At 38.0% G+C, this 26,824-nt stretch overlaps 2 protein-coding genes across 8 annotated transcripts; one reads left to right on the top strand and one right to left on the bottom strand.

Moving 5' to 3' along the window:
* The first annotated feature begins 6,617 nt into the window (after nucleotides 1–6,617).
* Nucleotides 6,618–10,654, top strand: LOC148873787 (protein trichome birefringence-like 36). Its single transcript, XM_088967033.1, has 5 exons — nucleotides 6,618–7,142; nucleotides 7,259–7,433; nucleotides 9,129–9,310; nucleotides 9,394–9,552; nucleotides 10,188–10,654. The coding sequence occupies exons 1-5, from the start codon at nucleotides 6,661–6,663 to the stop codon at nucleotides 10,519–10,521; spliced, it is 1,332 nt and encodes a 443-aa protein (XP_088823159.1). The 5' UTR covers nucleotides 6,618–6,660; the 3' UTR covers nucleotides 10,522–10,654.
* Nucleotides 10,655–11,607: 953 nt separating this feature from the next.
* Nucleotides 11,608–25,871, bottom strand: LOC148873786 (uncharacterized). 7 transcript variants are annotated; one of them, XM_088949818.1, is made up of 6 exons: nucleotides 25,269–25,706; nucleotides 13,783–13,965; nucleotides 12,934–13,533; nucleotides 12,721–12,795; nucleotides 12,204–12,376; nucleotides 11,608–12,136 (listed from the first exon to the last, which is right to left on the bottom strand). In XM_088949818.1, exons 2-6 carry the CDS (start codon nucleotides 13,811–13,813, stop codon nucleotides 11,933–11,935), a joined length of 1,083 nt encoding a protein of 360 aa, XP_088805944.1. In that variant the 5' UTR covers nucleotides 13,814–13,965; nucleotides 25,269–25,706; the 3' UTR covers nucleotides 11,608–11,932. The 7 variants fall into 7 exon arrangements, with proteins under 7 accessions (XP_088805944.1, XP_088805937.1, XP_088805929.1 ...); XM_088949811.1 differs by having other exon boundaries at nucleotides 12,934–13,537; nucleotides 25,603–25,706; XM_088949803.1 differs by having other exon boundaries at nucleotides 12,934–13,537; nucleotides 25,269–25,660.
* Nucleotides 25,872–26,824: the final 953 nt, after the last annotated feature.

Raw genomic sequence — 26,824 nt, 5'->3', positions numbered from 1 at the left:
ACTATTTATCTTTGGTCCTAGTTATGTACTTGAACTATGTAAAAATGCTTGTTTGTTTATAGTTTATTATTATGGTTATGTAGATGAACAAACTTTTCTTTTATGTAGGGAAAATGGTTGTTAGGCGTTTTCCAATAATGTGTGCATGTGGGGGTGAACAAATGAAAATCTAATATGTGAATGCACACATAAATGAAAATCTAATAATGTGTGAGTAATTATTTTTTATTATTTTAAACACGTTATTTATTAATTATTAATTGTTTTTTATAATTATTATGTATTTAATTATTTTTTATTCGTGTTTCAATATTATTATAACTATTAATTTTTATTAAATTGTAATCACTTTTTATTATTTTTAATAGTGAGTAATTATTATTTTTTATTTAAACACGCTATTTATTAATTATTAATTATTTTTTGTAATTATTATGTATTTAATTATTTTTATTTGTGTTTCAATATTATTATAACTATTAATTTTTATTAAATTTTAATCATTTTTATTATTTTTTAATAGTGAGTAATTATTTTTTGTTATTTAAACATGTTATTTATTAATTATTAATTTATTTCATAATTATTATGTATTTAATTATTTCTATTATTTTTTAGTAGTGAGTAATTATTTTTATTAATTTAATTACGTTATTTATTATTTATTATTTATTTTTCGTAGTTATTACGTATTTAATCATTTTTATTATTTTAATTATGTTATTTATTAATTATTAATTATTTTCGTAGTTATTATGTATTTAATTATTTTTTATTTGCATTGGTTCAATATTAGTATAACTATTAATTTTTAATCATTTTTATTATTTTTTAATAGTGAGTAATTATTTTTTATTAATTTAATTACATTATTTCTTATTTATTAATTATTTTTCGTAATTATTGTATATTTTATTAATTTTATTGTATGATTTTAATATTATTTTGAATTTGATAAATCTTTTTATATGAAATAATACAAATTGAGTTCAAATTTACCAAATAGTCTTTTCTAGGGGTAAAATAGTAAAAACAGGGTATTTCAGATGTTAAGAGTTTGGTCCAATACAAACAAGTCAAAGTATTCAGAGCCTCTGAAAAGTAGAAAAGCATCAATGCCTCTTTTCAGATTGCATACAATTTTAATATCTTTTTAACTTTTCAGACTTTAGATTTTAGATTTATTAAACGCCACCTTAATAGGTTCTATTTTTCAGAGAAGAGGAAACCGATGACGTGTTTCACTATGTCATGGTATATTTTGAGAATTTAAAGAAATGATTGAGGGTGGAAGAGTCTTGGAGACGTAGACACTTAGGCTATGTTTGGTTTGAAGGAAAAGGTAGGGAAAGGAAGAGAAAGATAAAAAACCTTTACAAATATATTTTCCTTCATTTCCCTACTTTTTCCTTCAAACCAAACACAGTGTTAAGTTAGCCCAGCTCCCCACGTTATATTAAGAGACCCAAGTTACAAGAAAAGCAAATTTGGATTTTAAAAGTTTGAAAATGTGTCCTTGTGATGTCACATGCGTGCAGTTTATGACGGTCAATTAATCAAAAGGTCCTTTTTAAGTCATATTTCTGAAAGTTTAGGGGTACTTTAATTAGGGTTTCAAAGTTAAGGGACACTTTAAGTAATTATAAGATAGTTCAGAGGTGGTTTAAGTAATTATCCCTTTTTTTAGGGGAGGGTTAGTTGGATGAGATTTTCATTCCCAAGGGGATGGATGGAAATGGGCATTCCCTCAAATAAAAGAATATCATTCCCCCCAATAATGAGAATTGGAATCCCATTCCACCCTCTGATTCCAAACCCCTATTCCTATAAACCAAACGGACCTTAAAATTTTCATAGAAGTAGAGACTACCATTTTAGGGCTGCAAATGATATTTGATGGTGTGCGATTTGGTATCTTCCTATTGGAGGAAAGCTTGGGCATCAAGCTAATGAGATTGACAGGCCGAGCTATAAGAGAACAATGCTAGGGTACCCGGGGTGCTTTAGCCAAGGTGGGCACTCCTATGTTTAAGTCAACGGTGACTAAAAGAAAGCAAAAGAGTCTTGAATGCACAATCATGCATACCTTCTATGGTTGAAGGAGGTGCCTTTATATAGGCATGGATAGTCGTGGGTTTCATGTAGCATTACCGAGATCTTTGGGGGAACGTGGTTTATCAGCCTACCACCCTCGGAGGTGGTTTTAGCGGATAGTGATAAGGCTTATCTAATTATCTTTGAAGCAGGTGGGATGGAAGTCAGTTCTATCAATTAGGCGACGTGATCCCGGAGGAATCAAAGATGCTAAGTTGCACGTAGCGGAAGTCGGTCGCCACCTCAGACCTCGATCAAGTCGATGAGTGCTCGGCGGGAGGTCAGAACTCCTATTGAGGTCCTTGGTCTGCTCCTGTCGAGGTCGCCGGTCTACTCCTACCGAGGTCTCTGGTCTGCTCCTGTCAAAGTCTCTAGTCTACTCCATTGAGGTGCATACGTTGCGTCAGGCTATTTTTCCTCAGCCCTAGTCGAGGTGATGTTGGGCGCTCACTCTCTCAAAGCATGCAAGGTGCATGCGAGATGGATCTAAGGTGGTTCCAATTGACTTAGTAAAGACACATCACTGCTAACATGGCACTGAGGTGTTATGTAACAGTTCGGAAGTGCCACGTGGCACAACATCACTGGAGGGCTAAATTACCCCTCATAAAAATCTATTTGCCCACATTTTAGTTCAAATTCGTTTTGGTTAAGGTTGACCCATATTTGATCCATTGTATGGATGTAGATCAATCCCTGCTCAATACAATAATATTTAAATATCTATGCTTTTTTGGTATTTTAAAATCTATACTTTTAATTACATATAATTTATATCTGTTACTAAAGTTGGTATTAATTAACATTGTATATTTAAGGATCTATGAATCCAAATATCATAGAAATTATTTGAAATTTTCTTATTCATAATAAACAGTATTAAAGTTATTTTTTATAGTATTAATTTAATTAATAATATATAATATTTGACATTTTTATTTTAATGTACTAAAAAATTCAATATCTGAATTCAAATCTAAATCCTACATATATAATTTTTTTAGGATTCAAAGAATAGTGGATAAAAATTGGATCTAGGCATTTCAAATCCGATCCATTTGGAACCCAACTAGCATTTGAAACACACTGACAAATTTCTGAGGCGGCAAATAGCATTCTGACCATCAATGATGAATGATATTTTCATTATGAGCATTTTGATTAAAAAAAGTTTGTAGCCATGAACATCAAACTATCTTAATTTCTGGAATATGTTTAAGGCATATAAACTTTAAAGAGAGCATAACTTTTATGACGAGTGCACCTTTCATTGTTTTATTTTATTTGTTTGTTTGGTTTTGGTACGATGGGGATGATTTATTATAAATTAATCATCAAATTCGTATTTTAGATAAAAAATTAACCCAATTCGCCAATAATGATGCCAAACACCATTTTGTCTTTATTTTGTTCATATTATTATAAAGCAAATATTTGCCTTGATAATTTGGTACATGTTATAAAATTTAAATTTAACTTTTTATCTTTACCTTTACTTATACACGTGCATATCACTTTCGCTTCCATTAATTAACATGTCCGACAGTTACTGATGCTTTGATATGATTTTAGTCCCATGTTAAACCATAAAATAAAAGCCTTTGATGCATCGGTGTGGCCCATATCAAACACGTTGTGGTGAGGCTACAACAGTACATTTAAGGTCATAATTCACGATTTTATCACTAAAACCACATGATAGAAAACTGTAAAAGTAAACTACTTGATGTTGACAGTCCTCATAAGATTATTCACACCATACTCAACGGTACATCTATTGGAAATATCTCTGTGCTTATGTTTTTGTTCATGTAGAGATATTCTTAATGCACAGCTACAAGCGGAAATCAAGACGGAATCCAAGTTCTTTGATGTTGGACTGATTCATCAATTTTTGCCAGAACTTGTACCAGCCTGTGAAAACCGTCAAACAACGAGAACCCAAAAAATTCACCATTGATCTGCTTTCATCACACCCTTTGTTCAAATTAGTAAAGTAACTCCTTGGCCAACCTTACCACACTGATTTTTGCCCACTTCAACTCCAACCTGCAATGCAATTGTTTTTAGTTTAGATAGTGAATTCTCCGTGCGTTTTATTTGAGTTTTCCTTATCAAAAACAAAAGGTTCAACCATAGTTTTATTCTCTAACACATACACACCTTAACAAAAAACCTGTATCTCATGAAAAGCGAAAACTACTCCAAAAGCACAATATTTTCTATCATGATTAGTTATTTTTTAATGGATTTGACTTAAAAAAAGTAATTTGTATGTATGTGAGTGGGTTGTACGAGAGAGAGAGAGAGAGAGGTCATGAAAACAACATGACCTTTAGTTGTCTTTCCACCTTGGTACTACTCTACATGCTTTAATCGTTTGAAATGGATTGGTTATTTGGTAGCTGGTTAGTTCAACAAAGTAGTGTCTAGCAATAAGGTTAGAAGTTTGAAAAGAGATGCATTTTAATAATATTTACGGGTGAACCCAATGGGGTTAGATTATACCTACCCAGCTTCTACCTGCTTCAACTTCAACTTGTCCACTTTTCTATTCACCCACTATGCTTTTAAATGCCTTTTATGGGTTGATTAATGAGAAGTAGTTTTGCTTACTTTCGCTTTATTTTTTTTTTATATATATATACTAAACTAAACTAGTAGTAGTGTGGACCTATCTCATGCCACTCGGGATTTCCTACTCACTTTTCCTACCCACTCGAAAATCTGGGCTCTATGTCATGCATGGGATTTGTCATTTTAAACACAATAAAATAGTTGTAGATTAAATCCAAATTTGATGTGAAACCTGACACCTAGAAATTTGTAGGTCTAGCTAGGTCAGGCTAAGTTATAAATTATCATCCCTAAGTAGGAGTCTTATGACATTTCTAATTGTCCCATTATTAGTTTTACTATTTCAAATAATTTTTATATGGAATGCAAATGGTTTGTTTTGTTATTTTTAAATGTTTTTACTTTTCATTATTAATTTTAATTATCCTTTAATATTAGTTATTTTTAAAGAGTACTCAAATGTATTTTATTTTTTAATTTATGAACTACTATTTTTTAATTTAATATTTAACATTAACTTCAATATTTTTTCTTATTTTTTTGTTATTAGGTTTTAAATTATAATTTTCTAACAATTAAGCAATTAAATAAAATTTGACTATGAAACAAATAAATGGAATTTTGATGAGAGTAAACTTCTCTCTCTCTTGAGAATACAATAGGCTGATAATGGAAGATGCCTATAGAAATATGCCAAAATAGGCTAAAAATGGAAGAGGTCCCCCTATAGAAATAAATGAAATTCTTTCTTCTATAAACAATGGAAGTCTCTCTCTCCCTCCCCCATTGTTTAGATGATTTAACTATTTATGATATTTTTATTAACTAACTTTTAAACTGTTCTTTGTTTATGGGTTGGGCTGGCCTGTGCGAGCATTGAAGTACTAGGCCCAAGCTTGGCCCTGAATTTTGTGGGTCTGATGTGGACCCGGGGCCCAGGCCAGACTGAAATGATCACCCATCAGCAAATTGATTTTGGTTAATTAGATTAATGAGGAGATGAGAGAGAATAAAATAAAAAAAGGAAAAAAGAGTCAATGAATTTTAAGCAATTTATTGAAGTAATTGAGATGAGAGAAAACTAATGGAGTAATTAGTTGGAAGAGAGATAGTTAATGAAATTATTAATGAGGAGAGATAATCAAATGAGTAAATGAGAAATAGAAGAGAGAATTAATGGGGAGTCAATGGGGAGACTCAAAGTTAATTGACTACTTGAGTTATTTTAAAAATGATTCATAAAAAACCCACAAAATATATAAAAATGATAGGGTTGGGAAAAGGAGAGGAATGGCAGGGCTCCTATTGTCCCGATGGGAATTAAACAATTACAATAACCCTTACTCCGGTCTCCACATTCCACACTACTAAGATGCCATTCATGAAATAACCCTTCAATATATCTACAAAAAAAACTTCAATAACAAACCAACATTTTTGTTGGAATCTCATGGTTTAGGGTGTTTGTTGGAACCTATTCAATATAGATAACTTGTAACCAGCTCTTTGATAAAAGGCTGAAGTGATTCAAGTAAATGAACTTATTGGCTTGTCTTGTCCTTCACTGGATGAGACTTTATATAACATTCAACCCATTTTCAATTGAAGAATTCAGTCCAGAACTCCCAACCTCTAAATTAAGAATTCATTAGGTTCAGCCACTCCGGCGGATACCGGATACATACACACTTCTGAGCACGAAAAACGCTTTGATAATTATAAGAATCCGGATTTCATCCTCACACCGTGGGGTATATATGAAAAACGCATATACCTAGTGTGCTCACCGTGCGTGCCTATCCCAACAGGACTCACTTCAGCTGTTTTCAAACGGCCCCTCAGAGTCTCACACTCATTAAAACCCACCTCTAACGAACCATAAAACTAACAAACCCTCACCCGTGTCTCCGGCATCCCTACAAAAGTTTTGGGCTATCAACATTCAACAGTGGTGTTGATAGACATAGGTTATTACCAGGGCAAGGACCCATGAAGACAACCACCACCACCCCAGCCCCCATTAAAGAACAATGGAAGCTCTGCTTTTCCTTAAGCTTCCTGGGCTGTTTTATTCTCGCCTGGTTTTACACTCACAAACACACTACTCGCCCTATATTTGCATCTCTCGGAGGCATAGAGACTTCATCACAAGTAACAACCACAGCAGCAACAGAAGTTTCAGCGTCGTCCAAGGTTCTTCGCAATGAAACCCACAATACCGGCGAGGAGTTCTTGATGTCCAACATCGGAATCGATGAGAATGCCCAACATACGAATCAAAGTCATCGTACCGAGCAGAAGCACTGCGACATGTTCGACGGCCACTGGGTTTACGTTCCAGACGGAGAACCACTTTATGAAGCAACTCAGTGCCCATTCCTGAGCGACCAGGTGAGCTGCCGAAGGAACGGGAGGCCGGATTTTGAGTACGAGAAGTGGAGGTGGGAGGCTAAGAACTGCAACATTCCCAGGTAAGCAAATAACGTGAAGCCAACTTCAAGAGTTCTGTGCTGTAATAGCTTCAACTTTGAGTTTTCAGCGAGGATTGGAAAGGAAGTTAATACTGTAAAATGTAAGATGCTGTTAGGTTCAATGGAAAGGAGATGCTGGAGAGATTAAGAGGGAAGAGAGTGGTCATAGTTGGAGACTCGCTCAATAGAAACCAGTGGGAGTCTCTTGCTTGCCTGCTGTATTCTGTTATCCCTTCATCACGAGCCCAAGTAAATGATCGAAGTGGAGTGTATAAGGTCTTCAAAGCCATGGTAAGACCAGTCGTTGCATATGAATCTTTGTCTCTTCCTTCTCCTCTTCTTTTTGTTTCATCTTCGTTTAATTTTTGTCTAATTAGATTAGATTGTTTCTCTGTGTCTGTCACTGTTAGGGATATCAATCGACTATATCTGGGTTCCATGAAAAATTAATTAAAGGCTATTAATCAAAATCATGCATAATAATTGATAAACTCACACAAAACAAAGCCTGAGACTCTGGGTTAGTGAGTTGGCAATTAAAACCATGCATAGAAACATGTTTTTTTGCAAACTTCGGAGGAGTGATACAATGTACCAAATGGAAATTAAAACCAGTAGTCTTTTCAAGTATTCATCCATCTCAACAAGTATGGAAGCGTGGGTGAACTCGGGTTTGACGGTTCATGCCTCGCCCGAGTCATAATTGGGTCACTTGCGGACGATCCACCTGTTATCTGCTGTGGCAAAATAGTAGCCAAATGGCAAACGTGAACCGCTTGTGTTGAGGCATGCTGAATGGGTTACCTGTAAAATTTGGGTCCTAGGACAAGGAGGTTAGTACGTACATCATCAAAAACTTAATGTTTGTTTTTGCAGAATTTTGAAGTTGAAGAGGTGGTTTCTCATGCAAATTGGGTGAAGGGATTTCTGGGCCCTTATCTTTCCTTGCTTATTGCACTGCACTTATCATTCACTTACATTCAGTCTGTGACAAGTATCAATTATACATTTATACGTGGTGTACGTTGTTTCATATGTTTTGTACCTACATTCTATGTATACGCTTTCAGTGGGAAAAAACTTTGGCTGTTGGGAGCCTAACAGCCTGGGTTGTTTGGAACATCCTTGAGCATGTCCATGCGTGTGGGGTAAAAGAGAAATTGTACTCAATTTTTTTTTGAGCAAAAAGACAATAACAGGGGTGTCAATTGGACCGGATTTGATCCAATCAGAACCAGTCCAATGTAAATCCATTACAGATGGATCAGGTCCAACCCAATTCAATAAATGCTTTGGATCAATTTGGACCGATGGTTAAATTCTTCTTGTCTTATTGGACAGCCCAATTTGTTCAAATTGGGTAGTCCAACCCGAACCCGAACCTGGTCCATTGACACCCATACTCTTAGCTTCTATCAATGGGCCGGATATTAGTTCAGTCCAACCCCATCCACTATAAATCCATTACTAATGGATCAGGACCAATCCAATCCAATAAATATTTTGAACCATTAGTCTGGATTGGTCCAATTCAATGTCTTAATCGGTATGTCCAATGTCCTGATGTCTAATCTGTTCAAATTGATTTTGATATGGACGGATCTAATCTAACTCAAAACCGCTCCATTGACACCCCTAAGGAGAAACAATGGACTGAATAGGCTGACATGTAATCTCCAAAAAGGTTTCTTAGACTGTTGGCCCTCTCTTTCCCTCAATGGTTCTGGTTCGGGTCCGATTGGGGGGTGTGCCAGCACTGTTCCCAGGATCAATCGGTTCTTTGACATAGATGCAAAACCGAACCAATTATTAATTGGGATGATCGCCTCTAACCCAATCAAACCCAATTATTTGTTAGCTATATAATTATGATAGTAACAGCTAAACTCTTAAAGCGGAGTACCCAACCTATTGACATCTCTCTCTCATTTGTTTTCTTCAAAAGTTATATGAAAACCTTTATAGTGTTGTCTCTGCTGTATATAGGACTATGACTGTACTTTGGAGTTCTACTGGAGTCCATTTCTAGTGCAACTGGACGAAACCCGATCGAGGAAGAGAATTCTAAAACTCCACACAATTTCAGCCTCTGCCCAGAGCTGGCGAGGAGCTGACATCATGGTATTCAACACAGGCCACTGGTGGGTGCATGGTGGCAAGCTTCAAGCGTAAGTGTCCCATCTGGACCATTTCAGAGGTTCTTAGGGTTTCATTTACCAAAATTTTATGAAGTAATATTCACCAATTACAGGTGGGATTTCGTCGAGTACAAGAAGAAAATGTTGAAGGTCCTGGATGTAGAAATCAAATTTGAGACAGCCTTGAAAACATGGAGCCAATGGATCGAAGACAACGTTGATCCTACCAAGACTACAGTTTTCTTCAGGAGTATCTCACCAGAACACAAGGGGTATGTAAATCAGTAAAGACCCATTTAGTTTACAGGAATAGGGTTTTGGAATTGGAATCAGAATGGACCATTCCGATTCCAACTGTTTGATTGGATGGAACCAGAATCCCATTCCCATTCTTGATGGAATGGTCATTCCCTCCCCCCATTGGGAATGGAATCCTATTCCAGTTTATTCAAATTCACATTCCAATTCCTGTTTGAACCAGACTATGGAAACATTCCAATTCCGATCTCAATTCTGACTGTGAACCAAACGGACCCTAAATGTATCAGTGGCTCCCACCTACCACTCTACCAGTTATTACTAGACCTGTTCATGGGCTGGGTAGCCTGACAGCCCAGCTCAACCCAGCCCATTGTAAGTCGGGCTCGGATATGAATTTAGACTCACGGGCTTGGGCTCAGGCCCAAAACACCAGGTCTGACTTTTTTTGAGTAGTGCTTAGGCTTTCTCATATGAACCCAAATTGATAGTATATTATATTTCAAAAAATATATATACAATATATTTTTTTTGTTCCTCTTCTCTTTTAAAGTCATGGTGAGATCTTTCATTGTTTTTGGATTTTGAGAAAAAAGAAAAATCTTTTTCCCAATTAACTCTTTCTGAATTCAAATGGAAATTGTTCCAGACGGCAATGGTGTTACAACCAAACGCAACCGATCATGGATGAATCCTATGCGACATCTTTTCCAAGGCAAGTGGTAGCGATTGTGGAGAAAACGATTAGAGAGATGAGAACACCAGTCAAGTACTTGAATATCACGAGGCTATCACAATACCGTAGAGACGCACATCCAACAGTTTACACAGCCAAGCAAGGAGTGTTATTGACAGAGGAGCAGAGAATGCAACCCCAGCTCTACGCTGACTGTAGCCACTGGTGCCTCCCTGGATTACCCGATACATGGAACATGCTCTTGTATGCCTTCACCATCCTAGAAACCTCTAGGGATATTTTGTAGTTCTTCTCTTCTGATTCAGTGCTCATTTTTGCTAATTTTTAATCTTATTTGAGGGGGGATATCATAAAAGCTCTCTTAAACTCTAAAGCATGATTGTTTACCAACCCATTAATGGATTAAACCGGAAAGCCTACACCAACACTCTCCTGCTTGCTTTTCTTTCTTTTGTAGACAACAGCTTTCTTAGCTTGTTGCTTTGCCAGGTATTAGTGAATGAGAAAAAAAATCCAATTTAGAAGGCACCCTCCAAGATCTAAACCTTCTCAATGAACATAACAAACATAAACCTTGTTTCCGTACAATTTGACCGTTTTCCATGGAATTGAATCAGATAGGAACTTAGGGTAAGCCGCCGGTAAGGTTAGCAAATGTCTATCTCGAATCTATAGTCATGGCCTAAAGAGAACAGAACAGGGGGACATAATCTGCTCAGCTAGGTTCAAATAACAACACTGATGACAAGAATTTTGAAGAAATTAAAAAACTTGGATACCTTCACACAGGACAATGGTTCGTGTTGGCAAAACTCAAAGATCAAGATCATGTGTTCCGTTAATCAGAGATGAAAAATGCCAGAATTTAATCCATCCCACATGTAATTACCAAAGAAAAATTAATCCCACATGAGGATAAAAACTAGAAACCTGCGGGGCAATAATCGTTCAGATTCTATAATCGACATAACGTACAAGAACGACGACAATAATAATTCTCACTTTTTCCTTTCAAAAACAACTTGGAAATGCAATTTCTGAATCAGTACCTGAAAACCCAAATGGGAGGGAAATTTGTTTAATGGGTCTAACTGTTAAGTGTTAACCACAACGGAGATCAAGATTTGAAATAAGCTCCAGCAATACAACCAGATGGAGGATCAGCCTCTGATCCGTCAAGACCCTGATCAATGAGGTCAAACAGCAATGTAATGGCATTGTAAACATTTGGTCAATCAGCCCAAGATGACAAGAAAACAAGGAAGATTTCATCAACTTAATCCCCCAAGAAAGAGAAAAGTAAACAGAATTGCACCCAACATCAAGAATACCACCAGCAGAAAATGCTTAGGACAACAAGTGCAAGTATCACTTGAGGATAAAGCTCATGATCAACTTTCATAATCAGAAAAAAGTGAAAAACATAAATACAATATCGTGCGTCCTGAATGAGTATTTCATAAGGTGGTTACCCCAAAGAACAGGTAATCATTTCATGGAAGACCTTTCCTAATCCATCACCAACGAGTTTTCACTCCTCTGCCTACTCTGCCTACCTCAGTTTGAGTTTTATATATTTATATTTAAAGACAGCACCATAGCCGCAATTATTGATGTAGAAATAGCAACATCCCCACCTTGACCAGGCCAGAGAACCAGTAGTGTTGCATCGTTATTCACATAGTACTTCTCATTATCTACAGAAGTTCCCACTCAGAATCACATAAATCGGTGGATGGCAAAGTTTTTAAATCCAAGTCCCTGGTGAGATTGGATAGTGTAGAACATTCTGCTCTTTGTTGGTTGGTTGGTGTATGGTCTTCGTAACAGATAGCCAGCTGCTCATATTCCTGCTTCTTCCCTGACCTCATCTTTGAAGCAAAGGCATCACAGATTTTTTTCTGGTAAACAACGTTTGCAGTTAATAATTGTATGTGCTAGAGAGAGAGAGAGAGAGAGAGAGAGAACCTTGTATGATCTGTGCTTGCTGGCTCTCGGAGAAACAAAGCAAATTTCATTGCTATCCACCACTACACAACTTTCGTCAAGCCTTCTATTATCAAATGCTGTGTCCATCTCTGTACCTGGGTCAGTAACAGAATTTTCCTCTGCCACATCCACACTTTGGCCACCCGAATTCCCTGTATCAGTCCCCGGCATCAGTCAATATGTGATTTAACATTGAAGATATATTACGTCTTACAAGAAGGCAATGGATTAATATTAAACCACGTTAACTCCACTGGTTAGAATAATTAAGACAAAGGGACACACACAACAAGAGGGAAAAGCTGAAAAGTATCTAATTCTTTGGCATGCATTTTAATTTAAAAGCCTTTGCATCACAATCATTACAGTATTCATGCCCATCCCCAGAAGATCCCATCAAAAATAATTTACTGCATTCTACGAAACTAAAACACTATTTGCCAATGAAGGTAACACAGATATGCACATACACAAAAGTAAACATGGAAATAATCACCATTTGATTCCACAAGTAGAATCTTTCTGGAAGGGATTGGTACAATGTCTGCTAAGTCCTTCTGACAGGAGATAACTGGAAGACTCAAATCAGAAGATGGAGCATTTGAAATATCAGGACAATGCCAAGTCACATCTGAAGAATCAATATGAATTGCTTTTGAGGCAGAATTATGACGTGCAATTTCAACTGAAGATGATTTGGTGAGCATACCACATGCCTTCTCGTGGTTTTCATTGGCAACTCTACTAAATAGCGACATTCCACTCAGATCCTCTCCTAAGGAAGCAATCACCTCGGACTGTGACTCCTTTACAGGATTTTCAATGATACCAATGCTTGACTTCTTGCACACGGCAACGTCATCATTATTACCCTGTTCAAATGACCAACCCGCATCTGCTCTTTTGATGGGATCCACAGAGGATTGAGGGGGCAAAGGATTTACATCACAGTTTCCATCAAACAATGATGTATGACTCAAACCTTTCCCCTCAAGAACAACTACCACCAACTCCTCCTTAGGGGCAGATTGCCTCTCCATTTTGGGATCTTCTAAACTAACATCATCTAACTTCTTAAGGGTCATCAACTCCTTGAGCACAGATTGTTTCTCCCTTATAAGGTCCTTCAAACTATCTTCTTTTGACTTGCTATGGATCTCATCATCAGCATTTTGTTTCATATCTAAGTCATTTCCACCTTTCACAGGATCTTCAGTTGATGGAGGGTGTAAATCTTGCATTACTTCTGCACAAAATTTTTTAACACTTACTCCAACAGATTCGACCTGATCTTCCACAAATTGTAATGCTTCCTGCCCAGAAAAGGAATCCAACCAAGTCAAACCTACCAATTCAATAATCCATATTATGACATGTGTACACACATAACACACCCACAAAGACATACAAAGCATGAATTACTGCATTTATTGAATTAAAGAAAAAAAAAAAACTCACGTCAAAGAACATGGATAAACTCATAAAAGAAAAGCCATTTGACCACATACATGGAAGCAGGAATGCAAAGAAGGAAAGAGGGAAAAAAAAGCAAATATACCTGAGTTATAATACCTTCGACCTCCATGCATATAGCTTCAACCCTCTGGTATATGTTCCCAACCCAGGTTATTCCTTTACAATTCAAATCCATATTGAACATAATACACCTTGCGAAATAGGCAGGCTTTCTTTGGGTGATGAGAAGGGAGAGTGCTCACTCCAAGCTGGCAATACACCTTACCTAGAGACATTCAGATTTCAGAAGTTCAGTCAATTGCATAAAATGGGGATCCATTCATTTACCTGTACTATCTAGTCAAGAGATGAAGAAATTAGATGTGAAATAACCAAGATAGATGCCTGTCAAACAAATTCTCTATCAGTCAGTTAATAAAAAGGACCATGCAAGATCTAAAAATAAGCACGATGGAAATCCTCTAAAAAAACTTTGGACATACTCCATTTAATACCCCCATTAGTAATAGAAGACGCCCAAGCACAGAATAAATTCATTCACTGCAACAAATCTAAGGGGTATAATTGTTCATAAAGCATAACTATTACGGCTAGAAACCCTGGTGTGCACTAAGTAGGACTCTTGGATCTGGTTATAATAGCTCATAGATGAACTCTAAACATCTAAATTATAGGTATAATCTACAGAAGTGTTAGGACCCTTCGCTCGAGTCATGCTGAAGGATCCTATAGTTATATTCAGTAGATGAGAAAATATTCATCTTACAAGGAAAGGTTAAGCTACTTAAGGACATTGATGGGACATCTTAAACATATATTTGAGTACATCAGCATACATAAGAAACAACTTGACCTTTTTTTTTTTTTTTTTTTGAGGGGGATCAACAACTGTTGGTGATTTGACAAATGACAAAAAAAAAATGTAACCTCATTGCCAAAAAAATGGAAACAGAGGACCAATAAAACAGGATACAACTCAGCCTAGAGTTACTGCAAGAAAATCATACACTATTAACATTAACACATTGTGTTACAATTCAATCCCTTATCCTGTGTGGTGTCCCCCATGCCAAAACATCTTTTGCAGTCCAATGTGTAGCTAATGCATCAGCGAGGCTATTAGCAGAATTAAGGAAAGGTTTCATTAAATAATGAGCAGAAATACAACATACAAGTCAAGCTAGAACAACCCAGAAAAAAGCTAAAGCATTAAACCACAACCCAAAACACTTGATCCCTTGAGACCCATTGCTTAGCAAAGGAACCAGCCAATCCATTAGCTGATCTGTTAACCCATCTAAAGATTGCCACAATATCCATAGTAACACATTCAATCTCCCTTAAGGCATGCCTGTGAGGTCATACTTGATACTCCTAGACCATACTGTTCAGCCAAGCCAATTGGACAGGAGAAAATAGCCAAAATCAAATCATTGTCATTCCTGATTACTCCTCCAACTCCTGATGGGCCTAGGTTGCCTTGTGAGCTCCCATCAAAGTTCAATTTCACCCTATTATTACTAGGAGGCTGCCATTCTTCATAATTCCTTTACAATCATCCATGGTAACAACTAAGATTATGGGTAAAACAAATTCAAAAGGTAGCACTCAAGATTATTCAAAGTCTATTTTTTTGGATAGTAAAATAAAAATTCATTAAAATAAAAGAGAGAATACGACCGAAGTCATACAACAGGGAAATCAGACAACAAACCACCCAACTCATTTAAACAAACCCGCCCATATACAACAAATCCATATATTACCACTCTCTGACCCCCATTACAAATAAAGAACCAATCTCCCCCCACCAATTTGCAACCCAATTTTAAAAATCACTCATCCACATCCTCCAACTCGTCAACGTGGCTACTGTTAGCATGAACAGGATCACTGTGCTTTTCTTTTTTTCCCATTCCAAAAAACTCTTCTAGTGAACTCCTTGCCACCTAAGGACAAACCCAACAATTTGCTGATTTGAACCTCCTTATTGACAATTTTTTCCAAATCCACTCTTTTGTCTTCTAAATTCAAATTGTCAAGGTTTGCAGTCACTGCCTTTATTTTCATCCTTGTGCCTTCAGCCCCCTCCTCTCCAACCAAACTAAACCTTATCTCCCCTGATTCCACCACTTCATTCACTTGAATCCTAAAGTCCAACTCTTTGTTAAAATCATTGCTTAAATTCTGTCTATCGTCCTAAATCTCCTTACCAACAACCGGTTGAATCCTATATACAGCATTTAACCCTTTTGTTTTGTATAACCTCTTATACTTGTTGCTAGGACCCATTCCAACAAGACCATCTTTAAGACATGAAAAAACCTTTGTTACATTGACAAGATGCAACTTATTCGAGCTTCTAGACTTCTTCAAGGGTGCCGTCTTCAGCAAAAGCAACTGTCATAGCCTCATACCTCCTCTAACCAAGTTCAAAACCAATCCTCCCAACTACCACTTCAAAAAACAATTCAGACTTATCCTTACCCTTGGCTTCCTCAAAAGAATCCCCCACCCCAGATTCTGAGTTTACATGATTAGAGCTCGCCTCAACTATGGGAACCCCTTCATGACCACAGTCAAAGGAATCACTTGACAGCACATCTGTAACAACCCCCACAACTACACTCAAGTCTGCCTCAAAAATGACTTCCGCCACACTTATGCTAACAACTCCAGACCCCAAAATAGCACCAACACGACTCAGAGAGAAGTAATCAGAGGGAAAAATTGAAACTGGATTTGAACTAGTTGACTCCTGGACATCTCTGATGAGCACCTCAACAATCAGCCATATCATGAGTTCCTTTCTTTGCAACAAACGCCACCTTCTCCACTCTTACTTCCGCCCTACTTGTGATGCCAACACCAGGCCTAACTGCAGCATCACTACTACACTAAGATGTTGAAGGATGAGCAACAGTCAGGTTCACCTCCAAAATTGAAGCATCTCTTTTCTTTTCCTTAATAAGGTGGTCCCCACTCAAATGTCTTTCCTCCCTAAAACCCAAAATCATCTGTTCGCCTTCTTCTCTCAAAAGCCTCCCACCCAATTCTTCAATTTACTTCCCCTTGCATTCTTGTATTCTACGTATCCCTCACAAATCCTCTCCACCTTAATTTCTTCCCCTCAATTTCCACCTTTCCCTCCAATCCAATCACCTTCAGGAAATTACCACAAGACTTCTATCAGTATTCTAGCCATGTCCATCTTCTCCCAAGTCCTATTTTTATCATCGAACTTCAAGACTCGAGGCATGGAGAGGGATACCCACCACCCCTAACCACAAAACATTCCTAACTTCATTGATTGCGCCTGCTGCCAAAAACCTCCAATTTGGCCTAAGATCACACTCCCTGTCTTTAGTTTTCTCTAATTCCAAGACCCACTCTGCACACTCTGTTATGGAACATGAATAAAAACAGACCTCCATTTTACTTCCTAACTCCCAATACTCTCATCTTTCCCCACTCAAACGATGCCCTAGATTCAACCTTCTCAACCTCAAACTCAGTTCCTATGACCTGCCAACCAGACTTTCCTGTAGCACCCTTCATCCACTTCAACATCCTCCCGACCTGACACAAATAACCTCAAACTTGCTTCTCCATCAACATGAACCAACACCCGACCACAACTCACAATATGTTATTACATTTATGTTCATGCATAAAGGGTGGAAATATTCTAGCTGTCTTCACAGAAACATGAAATAAAAGTTAAGGTGGACAAGTGCTCCCATCTTCTTCACCGAAATCTATTCAGGCACCTTCACCTTTTCTAGACTTCCATCTAGATTCCAACTCCGAAAAAAAAAAAGAGCTATTGATGGTGTAATTAGGTAAGTGGCTTTACATACATACATATAGATATAGATATATGTAAAGTTCATGAAATCCATATTGCATTTTGGCATGATTACATACATACATACATATAGATATAGATATATGTAAAGTTCATGAAATCCATATTGCATTTTGGCATGATTGGTTTGATAAACAGTAAACAATTTCCTAAATGTCATGAAGTGCTCTCTCCATAAGCCATTTCTTTATTTGCACCCCCCTCCATTTAATTATTACATCATCATTATCATCATCATCTAACCCTTATCCCAACTACATTGGATCCGCTACTCAACATGAAGCCTATTTTTCCATTCTATTCTGTTTAATGCCATATCCATTGTTAAATTATGAGCGATTACATTATTACATATTGTCTTTTAATGACTTTTAGGCCCCTGTACATACAGGGCTTATGACACCTTGCTTTGCTCCCTTGAACAATTTGGACATGCTTGGGAAACAAAGATGAGGGCTTAGGCCAATGGACAAGCCTGTGATCTATAGACAGGGAATATGGGTCCTAGTCCCACCATGGATCATAAGGTTGTTTTAAATCTATGTTACCCAGATACAACAGGACATGGCTGCAGTGACCCATGCGGACATATCCAGGGTATCATACTTGTAATCCTATTTTCCACCTAAAAATGTTTCTAAAGGAAAAAAGCCCAACTCATGAAGCATCATGTTGACTTACAACATGCGTGGGGAGGGCGGGGAGCAGCTTACAATTGTGTAGGTTGTACTGAAGATACTCTAGCCAAATGTAGTTTTTTCTTCATCATATATTCTTGTTTAGCTTTTCCTTGTCACCTTCCCATCCTGTTGCATCCTCATAAGGTCTCCTTTCTTTTATATCTTGATCTTCCATCATATAGCATCCTGCCCTTGTTGATTAAAAGAAGAAAAAAAAAAAAAAACCCATGACAACCATGTGTAGATATTGGCTTAGAGGTTGTGTGGGTTGTACTGTAGAGACTCTACCTAAATGTAGTTTTCTTTTCATCAAATATTCTTCTGTAGCTTGCCCTGCCACTCTCTCATTTGTTCCATCTTCATAGGATATCCTTTCTTTCATGTTTCCTATCCACTTAGAATCAACAATAGCTTATCTCTCACCTTACTTTCATTAGTTTATTTGATATGCCAATTTGGGACTTTTTATTTAATCAAGAGATTTCTGGATAAAAAATAATGTATGACACAGGATGAAATGGTTAGAAAGTTCACAGAAGGGATAAGTGACATGTAAAACCACAGATTAAATAAATTTTCTGTAAGTTAATTTACTAAAATATTTTCAGTTTATGATCTAAACAAAAAATGGAGGCTTCGTGGAGAATGGAGAGAGGCTTCGTGAGGGTAGAGACTTCATGGAGAAAGCAAAATGGAGCTCTTCCCTGAGGATAGAGGCTAAGGATCTTCTCTTTAGAGAAATATGGATCAAAGGAAGACTGAGTCTGAAAATAAGAGAACAGAACATGGTCACGGTTCTTGTGGAAGGCTCAGAGATGATTGACTGGGTGAAAGAGTTTGTTTCTGATGCAGCAGCTAAAGGGAAGCAGATAAAATGGAAAGAAAATTTCTCAGAGACAGGTAGGAGGTTTGTGATAGAGAACAAGAGGAATGCAAAAGGTGCAGTCATATCTCTTACTGAATATTTCTCTCAAGGAAGGAAGTAAATGGTTTGTTTCCCTCAAGGGAAGAATGGTCGAGGATGGATAGGGATAGGTGGTATACTAACAAATTTCCTAAATAGAAGGAAGCTGGAGAAAAAAGAGTTGATGGAAATTGATGAAAGTGAACAAAGACCAGTAGTTAGCAGCCAGATCCTGTGTAAGGAAGAGGAACCAAAAAAGAAATTCTTGGCCATGGCAAACAATAGTAGGAATCCTTCCTTGGTAGCAGATGGGACAACAGGAAAATGGGGAAGAATGCTAATTATTGAGGCCAGGGTTGGTGACAGACTGGTGGAAAGTTACAGAACTGTTGAAGTTCAAACTGGGGCTAAGGAGTACCTTTATTTTAACTCCGTTTGATCTTGCTAAGGCAGTTCTGAACCCTCTTGAAAACCAGGTAAATGTTAAAGCCTTATGTATCCAAAATGCTCTGGGGACCTTCTCAGTCTTTAAGTGGTCTTCATCTTCCAATTCAAAAGCATTTTCAGTGGAAGATAATGTTACTGTTTGAGTGATTGGTTTGCCTTTCCATCTCTGCAATCAAGAGACAGCAAACTCAATTGCTTTGTTGTGTGGAGCTCACCTTGATGGTGTATTTTGGGGTGACCTGCGAAGTGCAGCCATTCTACTGGGTGGAGTAAAACCAGAAGATATACCAAGGAAGGTGACCGTAGCTGTGGATGGATTGTTTTCACCAGTCTGGTTAGTGTCTTCCATTGAAGCTACCCTTTGGAGGGAGGCCAGGCAGGAGGAAGATGAAAAGGTGGAGGAAATGGAGCTATGTGGCAGATTGGAGTTGGTTAAAAAGAAAAGACAAGGAAATTTCACCAAAATGGAAACACAACCTTTATGCAGCCCAAAAGATTTTAGTCAGGAGATAAGTAGAAAACGTGTGATGCAAGATAAGGGTATGACAATCAACAGAACTTTAGATCAGGTAGTTGCTTCTGGCGCCAAGCAAGATATTTTGAATGGCTTAAGTGAGGGGAAGGGCCCGTTGGTAGTACAAATTGAACCACAGAATGGGGGAGGTAAACCATCGGGTCAGGCTGGGGTCTTGTTAGAACATCTGATGGTGGCTGACCCAAATCTAAGTTAAGTGGGCCAAAATTAATTGACCCAGGACTTAATTTGGCACGTGAGGACTTAAAGGAGCACGTGACAGGGGGAGCACCTCAGGCAGACATAAAACAAGGTGTACCATCGTCTTCCTTGAGCTCCTCCTTTTGCTCGAACAGCTCCGCAAAGGTGTCCTGCTCCTTACAGTGGATCCCATCGAAGAAGCTGGCTCGATCTTCACAGGATCACCGTAATCCGAGGTGTGTGAAGTGCAGTAAGCTGCACGACTTAGTTTTGGACATGTCGACAAATGACAAAGAATTTTCTGATTCGGATTCAGAATCTGGAGAAACCATCAGCCTGGGAAGTATTGATCTCCAAAAACCAAAAAATATATATATATCATGGAGGAGGGAAAAGTAAACAATGAAGGTTGGGAGAGCCATTGGAAAGGCTTAGTGGCTAAGGCCTTACCTAAGGCCACCTCTGACCATTGCCCCATAGAAGTAGGACAAGAGCCTCTTGGAAATGGACCTAGACCATTCAGTTTTAAGAATATGTGGTTAACACATCCAGATTTCTTTTCTAAGGTTAAGGAATGGTGGAGTGAAGAGATGAGGGGAGTGAAATGGAATGGGGTTAGATTCCACAAAAAAATTAAAAAAGTTGAGAGGCAAAATAAAAGAATGGAATAAGGATCAATTTGGAAGAGTGGAGGAAGCAAAAGCTAGACTACTACTACCTCAAATTGAGGATTTAGATGCAAAAGAGTCCCAAAGGATGATGGTAAGAAAGGGGATGGTTAGAAAGAATGATCGAGGAAGAGGAAATTAAATAAGCTATCATTTCTATGGGTAAAGCTAAGGCACCGGGTCCAAATGTTTACAGTAGCATTTTATCAAGACTGTTGGGACATAATCAAAGAAGATTTAACTGGAGCCATTAGAGAATTTGAGAATAAACATATTGTGAATCCTGGAATCGATGCCACTTTTCTAGCTCCAGTTCCTAAAACGACTAATGCCAAACACTCCAAAGATTTTCGGCCAATCAGCTTGGTGACTAGCATCTATAAGATTTTGGCAAAAGTGCTCTCTAGGAGGACCATAGCAGTTCTCCCTTCTCTCATTAGCCAAGCACAAGGAACCTTTATACAGGATAGACAACTTATAAATTAGATCCTCATTGCAAATGAAAGTGTGGAAGAGATGAGAAGATCTGGCAGAAAAGGCTTTACTTGCAAATTGGACTTGGAAAAGGCTTATGGACTAGTGGATTGGAGTTTCTTGTTGGAGGTGTTAAGAAGGCATGGATTTGGGGACAAATGGTGTAATTGGATAAGTGGATGTTTAAATTCATGTCACTATTCAGTCTTGGTGAATGGAGTGGTTTAAGGACTTCTTTCTAGCCAATAGAGGCTTAAGACAAGGTGACCCACTTTCTCCTTTTTCCTCTTTACACTTGTTGCTGATGTTCTTAGCAAATTGATCTCCAAAGCAGATGAGGAGTGCCAAATAAAGGGTTGGAGAATAGGGAGGAGAGGCATTCCAATAACTCACCTTAGTTTGCTGATGATATTGTTATTTTATGAGAAGGGAATGATTTAAGAAAGGTGGACAACCTTAAGATAATAAGAGCCTTTGAGCTTGCCCCCAACTTGAGGATAAACTTTGACAAATGTTGTGTGGTTGGAGTAAATATGGAGGATTGGGAGATGGAATCCATTGCAAAGTGTTTAGGTTGCAACACCTCTTCTTGGCCTTTGACCTACTTAGGTCTCCCCTTAGGAGCTAACCCTAAAGAAAGTAGTTTTTGAGCCCCTATTGTAGAGAAATTTGATAAATGCTTAGTAACCTGGAAAAAGAATTACATTACAATAGGGGGTAGGGTGACTTTGATTGGGGCCACAATTGCCAACCTTCCAACCTACTTCCTTTCAGTTTTCAGGATTCCCTCAAGGGAGGCTAAGAAATCGGAGAAGGTAATGAGGGACTATCTGTGGGAACCGGAAGAGGTGAAAAAGAACCATCTGGTTAGATGGGAGATAGTTAATAAACCTAAGGAAGAAGGGGGCCTAGGGGTAGGGAACATAGTATGGAAGAATGAAGCCCTCCTAGGGAAGTGGTTATGGAGATGGCCGAGAGAGAGAGGGGGAGAGAGAGAGAGAGAGAGATTATGGCATGAGGTGGTGTCAAGTATTCATGGCTGCAGAGTAAATGGTTGGGATGTCGAGATATCTCATCGAGCTACCCTTACAACACCTTGGAAGGCTATGCATGGTATTCTCCCTCACTTCTTCAGGCTTATCAGGTGTGATGCTTGTTCTGGGGATTCTATTCGGTTTTGGAAGAATGTTTGGGTGGGTAATCAACCCCTCAAAGATCAATTCCCCTTGCTTTATTCTCTCCCCCTTCACAAAAATGAGCCAATTGCAAATTTTCTTGTGAGTGAACCCGTTCATTCCCATGTCTTTAAACTGGGACTTTGGATTTCATAGGGGATTAAGGGATAGTGAGTTGATTTGTGCCACTAAGCTACTTCATTTACTTGAATCAGTTTGTTTGGACCCCACATCTTCTGATCAAAGAGTTTCTTCCAAAAGGTACCTTTACTTGTTCTTCTTTTCTAAAATCCCTCAATTCCAACCCCAATTCCCAAGTGTTCCCCTTTAAAAAAGTTTGGGCACAACCTATTCCTCCAAAAATTGTTGTATTCTACTGGGAAATCTACTATGGAAAAATCAATACTTTGGAAAACTTGTAGGAAAAGAGACCCTTTCTTTGTCTTTCCGCAAACTGGTGTTCCTTGTGTAAGGCCCAGAAAGAGGACAGTTTCCATTTGTTGATCTCCTGCTCCTTTGCTACAGCCTTATGGAGTTGGAGCCTTAGTTTATTTGGTGGTAGGTGGTCTCTGCCATCTGATTTGAGTTTGTTATTCAACCCATCTTTTTTTGTATGGAACACTAGAAGAGGCAAGTTAATGTGGAAATGTATCAAGGCAGCCACCTTATGGACTCTCTAGGAGGAAAGGAAATGCAAGAGTCTTCTTAGAGGAAAGGAGCTTGGATGAAGTGAAGGACTGTACTCTAACAAGAGCAATACATTGGCTGAAAACCTTGGATATATTTGTTGATTTCTATTTTGATGACCTATGGAGGAATTGGTTAGTAATAGCTAATACTTCTACAAAGAAGACTAGAAGTTTGTTAGAATGGGATCCGCCTTCAGAAGGTGTGATCAAGTTAAATTTTGATGGGAGCAGCCAAGGTAACCCTAGGCCTTCAGGTATAGGGGGTGTCCTGAGGAATAAGGTTAGTAACATCATCTCCTTATTCTCAGGACTAGTGGGAGTGGGGAACTCTACAAGGGCAGAAATACTAGCTGTTGTAGAAGGAATTCAGATTGTGAACCAGCTTGGGGTGGAACTTCTCCTAGTTGAAGGGGACTCTCAGGTGGTAACAAAGTGGCTTCTAAACCTAGATGCTACCATTTGGGGCTACTAAGACCTCATCAAAAAAGTAAAGTGGTTAACCAATAATATGAGAGTTGAGGTAAAATGGGTAAGTAGGTCAACTAATACTATGGTTGCTTCTTTGGCCAAACAGGGGGTTTCTAGGGAGGATCTTTTTTGTGCTACATTGTGACTTGTTCTAGTATATTGGAAAGTTGTACTTAACTAGCTTGGAGAGGTTGCATCTCGTGCTTCTCCTTGAGGACATTGTACTATTTACCATTGCTGATTAATAAATTTCTTTCAATTATAAAAAAAAATAAAATATTTTCAGTTTCTTTTTAAACAATCTTGGTCATCAAGGACAGGTGCAGAAGAAAAAACAAAATAAAGATTATAAAAGACATATGACACTAGAACAGAGTTGAAGAATAATTTCTTTAACCAAAAAAAAAAAAAAACAACAAATTTCTTTTCACTAAAAGAGAATGATCTGAACACAAGTAGTATATCGGTAGTCTGATATTAAAGCCGAATAATCTTTTCACTAAAAGAGAAAATGAAACAGGGAAGTTTCTTTTAGAAAATCGAATCTTTTAAAAAATATTGATAAAAACTGACTTTTAAATAATAATATCCAGTTATCAATCTTTCTTCATAAGTTCTCAATTTTAATGCCTTTTTAAGTAAGAGCTTATATGATTCATTTCTTGAGTTGACTGCTGTTGCTGAATCATCATTCAGTTAGTCCCAAGTTCCCAATTATTTGAGGTTAAGTGGTGCAGTCCCCGGTCGTAATGGAAAACATAGAAGACATCTCCCTAATGCCCCTTGAGTTGCACCAGAACCAGAAGGCATTGACACTGAAAATAGCACTCAGGCCTCAAGGGGGCACGAATGACTGGTATTAAGACAACAAATTTACGAACTCAAAACAGATAAATTATAACGCGTTTTCACCTCACAATCCAAATAAATAAAAGAAAACTCTTCTCAATTATTAAATGGACTGAGTTTATCCAAATTAAAATCTAAAACGACAGAAGCGATATCAATTTCTCAACAGTCAGCTCCAAGACCCTAATGCCTGTTGAATTTCAGCATGCCTCCCACAATTGTTTCTGTAGTTGAACATAACAAACTGTAATTTAAACTGAGATGCATAACGTAACTACTAGGGTTTTAGGGAAAGGAATTTAAACGATAGTCATTGTTAAGCTGCTCGTTGAATAAACACGACGACAATCAGAAACTTAAAGCACAACAGAAGCAAACCCCCTGCAACAAACCCCACCTCCCGAAACAGGCAAAAAGAAAAGAAAAACAGAAAGGAAATAGAAAAGAAAAGAAACAAAATTGAACAACACATAAGATAATATGATCATGGAAACCCTCACCTCATAACTATTCAAACATAGCAAAACAAGCAACAGAAGCACAGACCCAGAAAACTAAATTCATCCATAAACACAACCCAGAAAAGAAAATAACCAAAAGAAAAGCCGTCGATTGAAGTTGATCAACTTACAGGTTCTTGGGACGATAACCAGATACAGAGAAGAGCAAAGCAGGAGATATCAAAGTATCGATAACTCCAAAGTAGAACGAAATCAGTTAACTTTCCCAGAAGCAGAATCCCCAGACAACAAACAGAAAGAAAAAACTAAAGGGAGAGGTCAAATTGTAAAGGGAGAGCGAGAGACGAGAAGGGAAGGAGAAACCAGGAATTAATGGAAATATAAACTTTTAAAAATCAGCCAAACAGAAGGGGCCCACAACAGTTTATGCGGCTCCCGCTAGAGTTTTAGTGCTAAGAGGAGACTGAAGAGATTATACCAACACCAACAAATGAGAATTGCTACCTGCTGCTGCGGCAAACCAGGCTTTTCTGTTTTAAGCTTTGGCTTACAAGCATGGATCACCCTTCTATAACGACTCCTTTTCTTATTCCCATAGAAAAATCGTTGCGTCACAATCTGGTTGACACCTTTCGTGTTAACCCACAACTCCTTCTGCCCACGTGTCTGTGTGAGACGACGCGGACCCACTGATTGGAATCTGATAAAGAGATCATCCGATGATACGGACCGTATGACTGGAACCTAGAGAACAAGAACCGGATCCCACCATCCTGCAAATTTTTTGCATAAATAATTCGTTCAGCGATGAGTAATGATCCTACGTGTCAAGAGTTTGTATAGATGTAATACGTGGCGTGCTGAATATCTTACATGGAGGCACGAAAGGCATCCACGTGTTCACAGTGCTTCATTCTATGGGCTAGGAACCTAGCGCTGCTGATGATTTCTCTGAATATCTTTCGGGAATGTGCCCCACGGGCCGGAGACTTTTGAGCTCCGTTCGAGGGGTACTTTCGTCAATACAACTTAGAAAAGAACAAAACAGCCGGATTAAGATAGGATACACAGTAAAGACATCCTAGGCCGTATAGAACTGTACTTCCCGTAGGCCTAGAGTCCAAAATCCAAACTTCAGAGACTAGAGAGAACGTTACGTCCGGTAATAGGGAATCTATTGATACAGGTTTCTGTGGACACCCCCTACCAATAGAATCTGACACCGCACATCTCATATATGACATGTCAAATTTTGATGTGCGGTGTCAGATTCGTTGGTAGGGTATTGGAACATATCTTGTTAGCAGGAGATCCTAAATCTTTACACTGCGCGAGTCCGGATCAGAAGAGGATGATTCCCTTGGTGGCAGCGTAGCACCAAGCAACAAGGAACAACAACCACTCGAGGCCTTTCATGAGTCTCTGGTACGAGAACTTGGGATTACAATTCAAGAGAACAAATAGGCCTTGATCTTCTGTACAAGAGACACGTGGCTCATTTCAGCGAAGTTGTTGAATTATAATGGGCTAATTATTATTAACATTATTATTATTATTATTTTCTTATAATAGGCGCCATGGATATTTATATAAATGGATGCAAGAAAAAGGATGTTATGGCCTTATGGGTATGGGTATGGGTATGGGCCCTGGCCTTTAGGGTTAGGCATCTTCCTTTGATGGGGTCCACCACGTTGGGTAGAAGGTTTCCGGATGAGCAACGAGT

This window comes from Nelumbo lutea, chromosome 1, assembly GCF_056320005.1.
Source record: "Nelumbo lutea isolate HS-2025 chromosome 1, American lotus-T2T, whole genome shotgun sequence".
Taxonomy (NCBI): domain Eukaryota; kingdom Viridiplantae; phylum Streptophyta; class Magnoliopsida; order Proteales; family Nelumbonaceae; genus Nelumbo; species Nelumbo lutea.
This window is presented reverse-complemented; position numbering and strand designations above follow the sequence as displayed.

Bases quoted from the DNA above. Each gene is read 5' to 3' on its own strand.
- LOC148873787 (XM_088967033.1), top strand. From the start codon at position 6,661: ATGAAGACAACCACCACCACCCCAGCCCCCATTAAAGAACAATGGAAG. The intron at 7,143-7,258 runs GTAAGCAAATAA...AGATGCTGTTAG, and splicing joins AAGAACTGCAACATTCCCAG to GTTCAATGGAAAGGAGATGC. The intron at 9,311-9,393 runs GTAAGTGTCCCA...CACCAATTACAG, and splicing joins CATGGTGGCAAGCTTCAAGC to GTGGGATTTCGTCGAGTACA.
- LOC148873786 (XM_088949780.1), bottom strand. From the start codon at position 13,884: ATGTTCAATATGGATTTGAATTGTAAAGGAATAACCTGGGTTGGGAAC. The intron at 12,377-12,720 runs GTGATTATTTCC...GGACTGATACAG, and splicing joins TCTACTTGTGGAATCAAATG to GGAATTCGGGTGGCCAAAGT. The intron at 12,137-12,203 runs GTTCTCTCTCTC...GTTGTTTACCAG, and splicing joins GCAAGCACAGATCATACAAG to AAAAAAATCTGTGATGCCTT.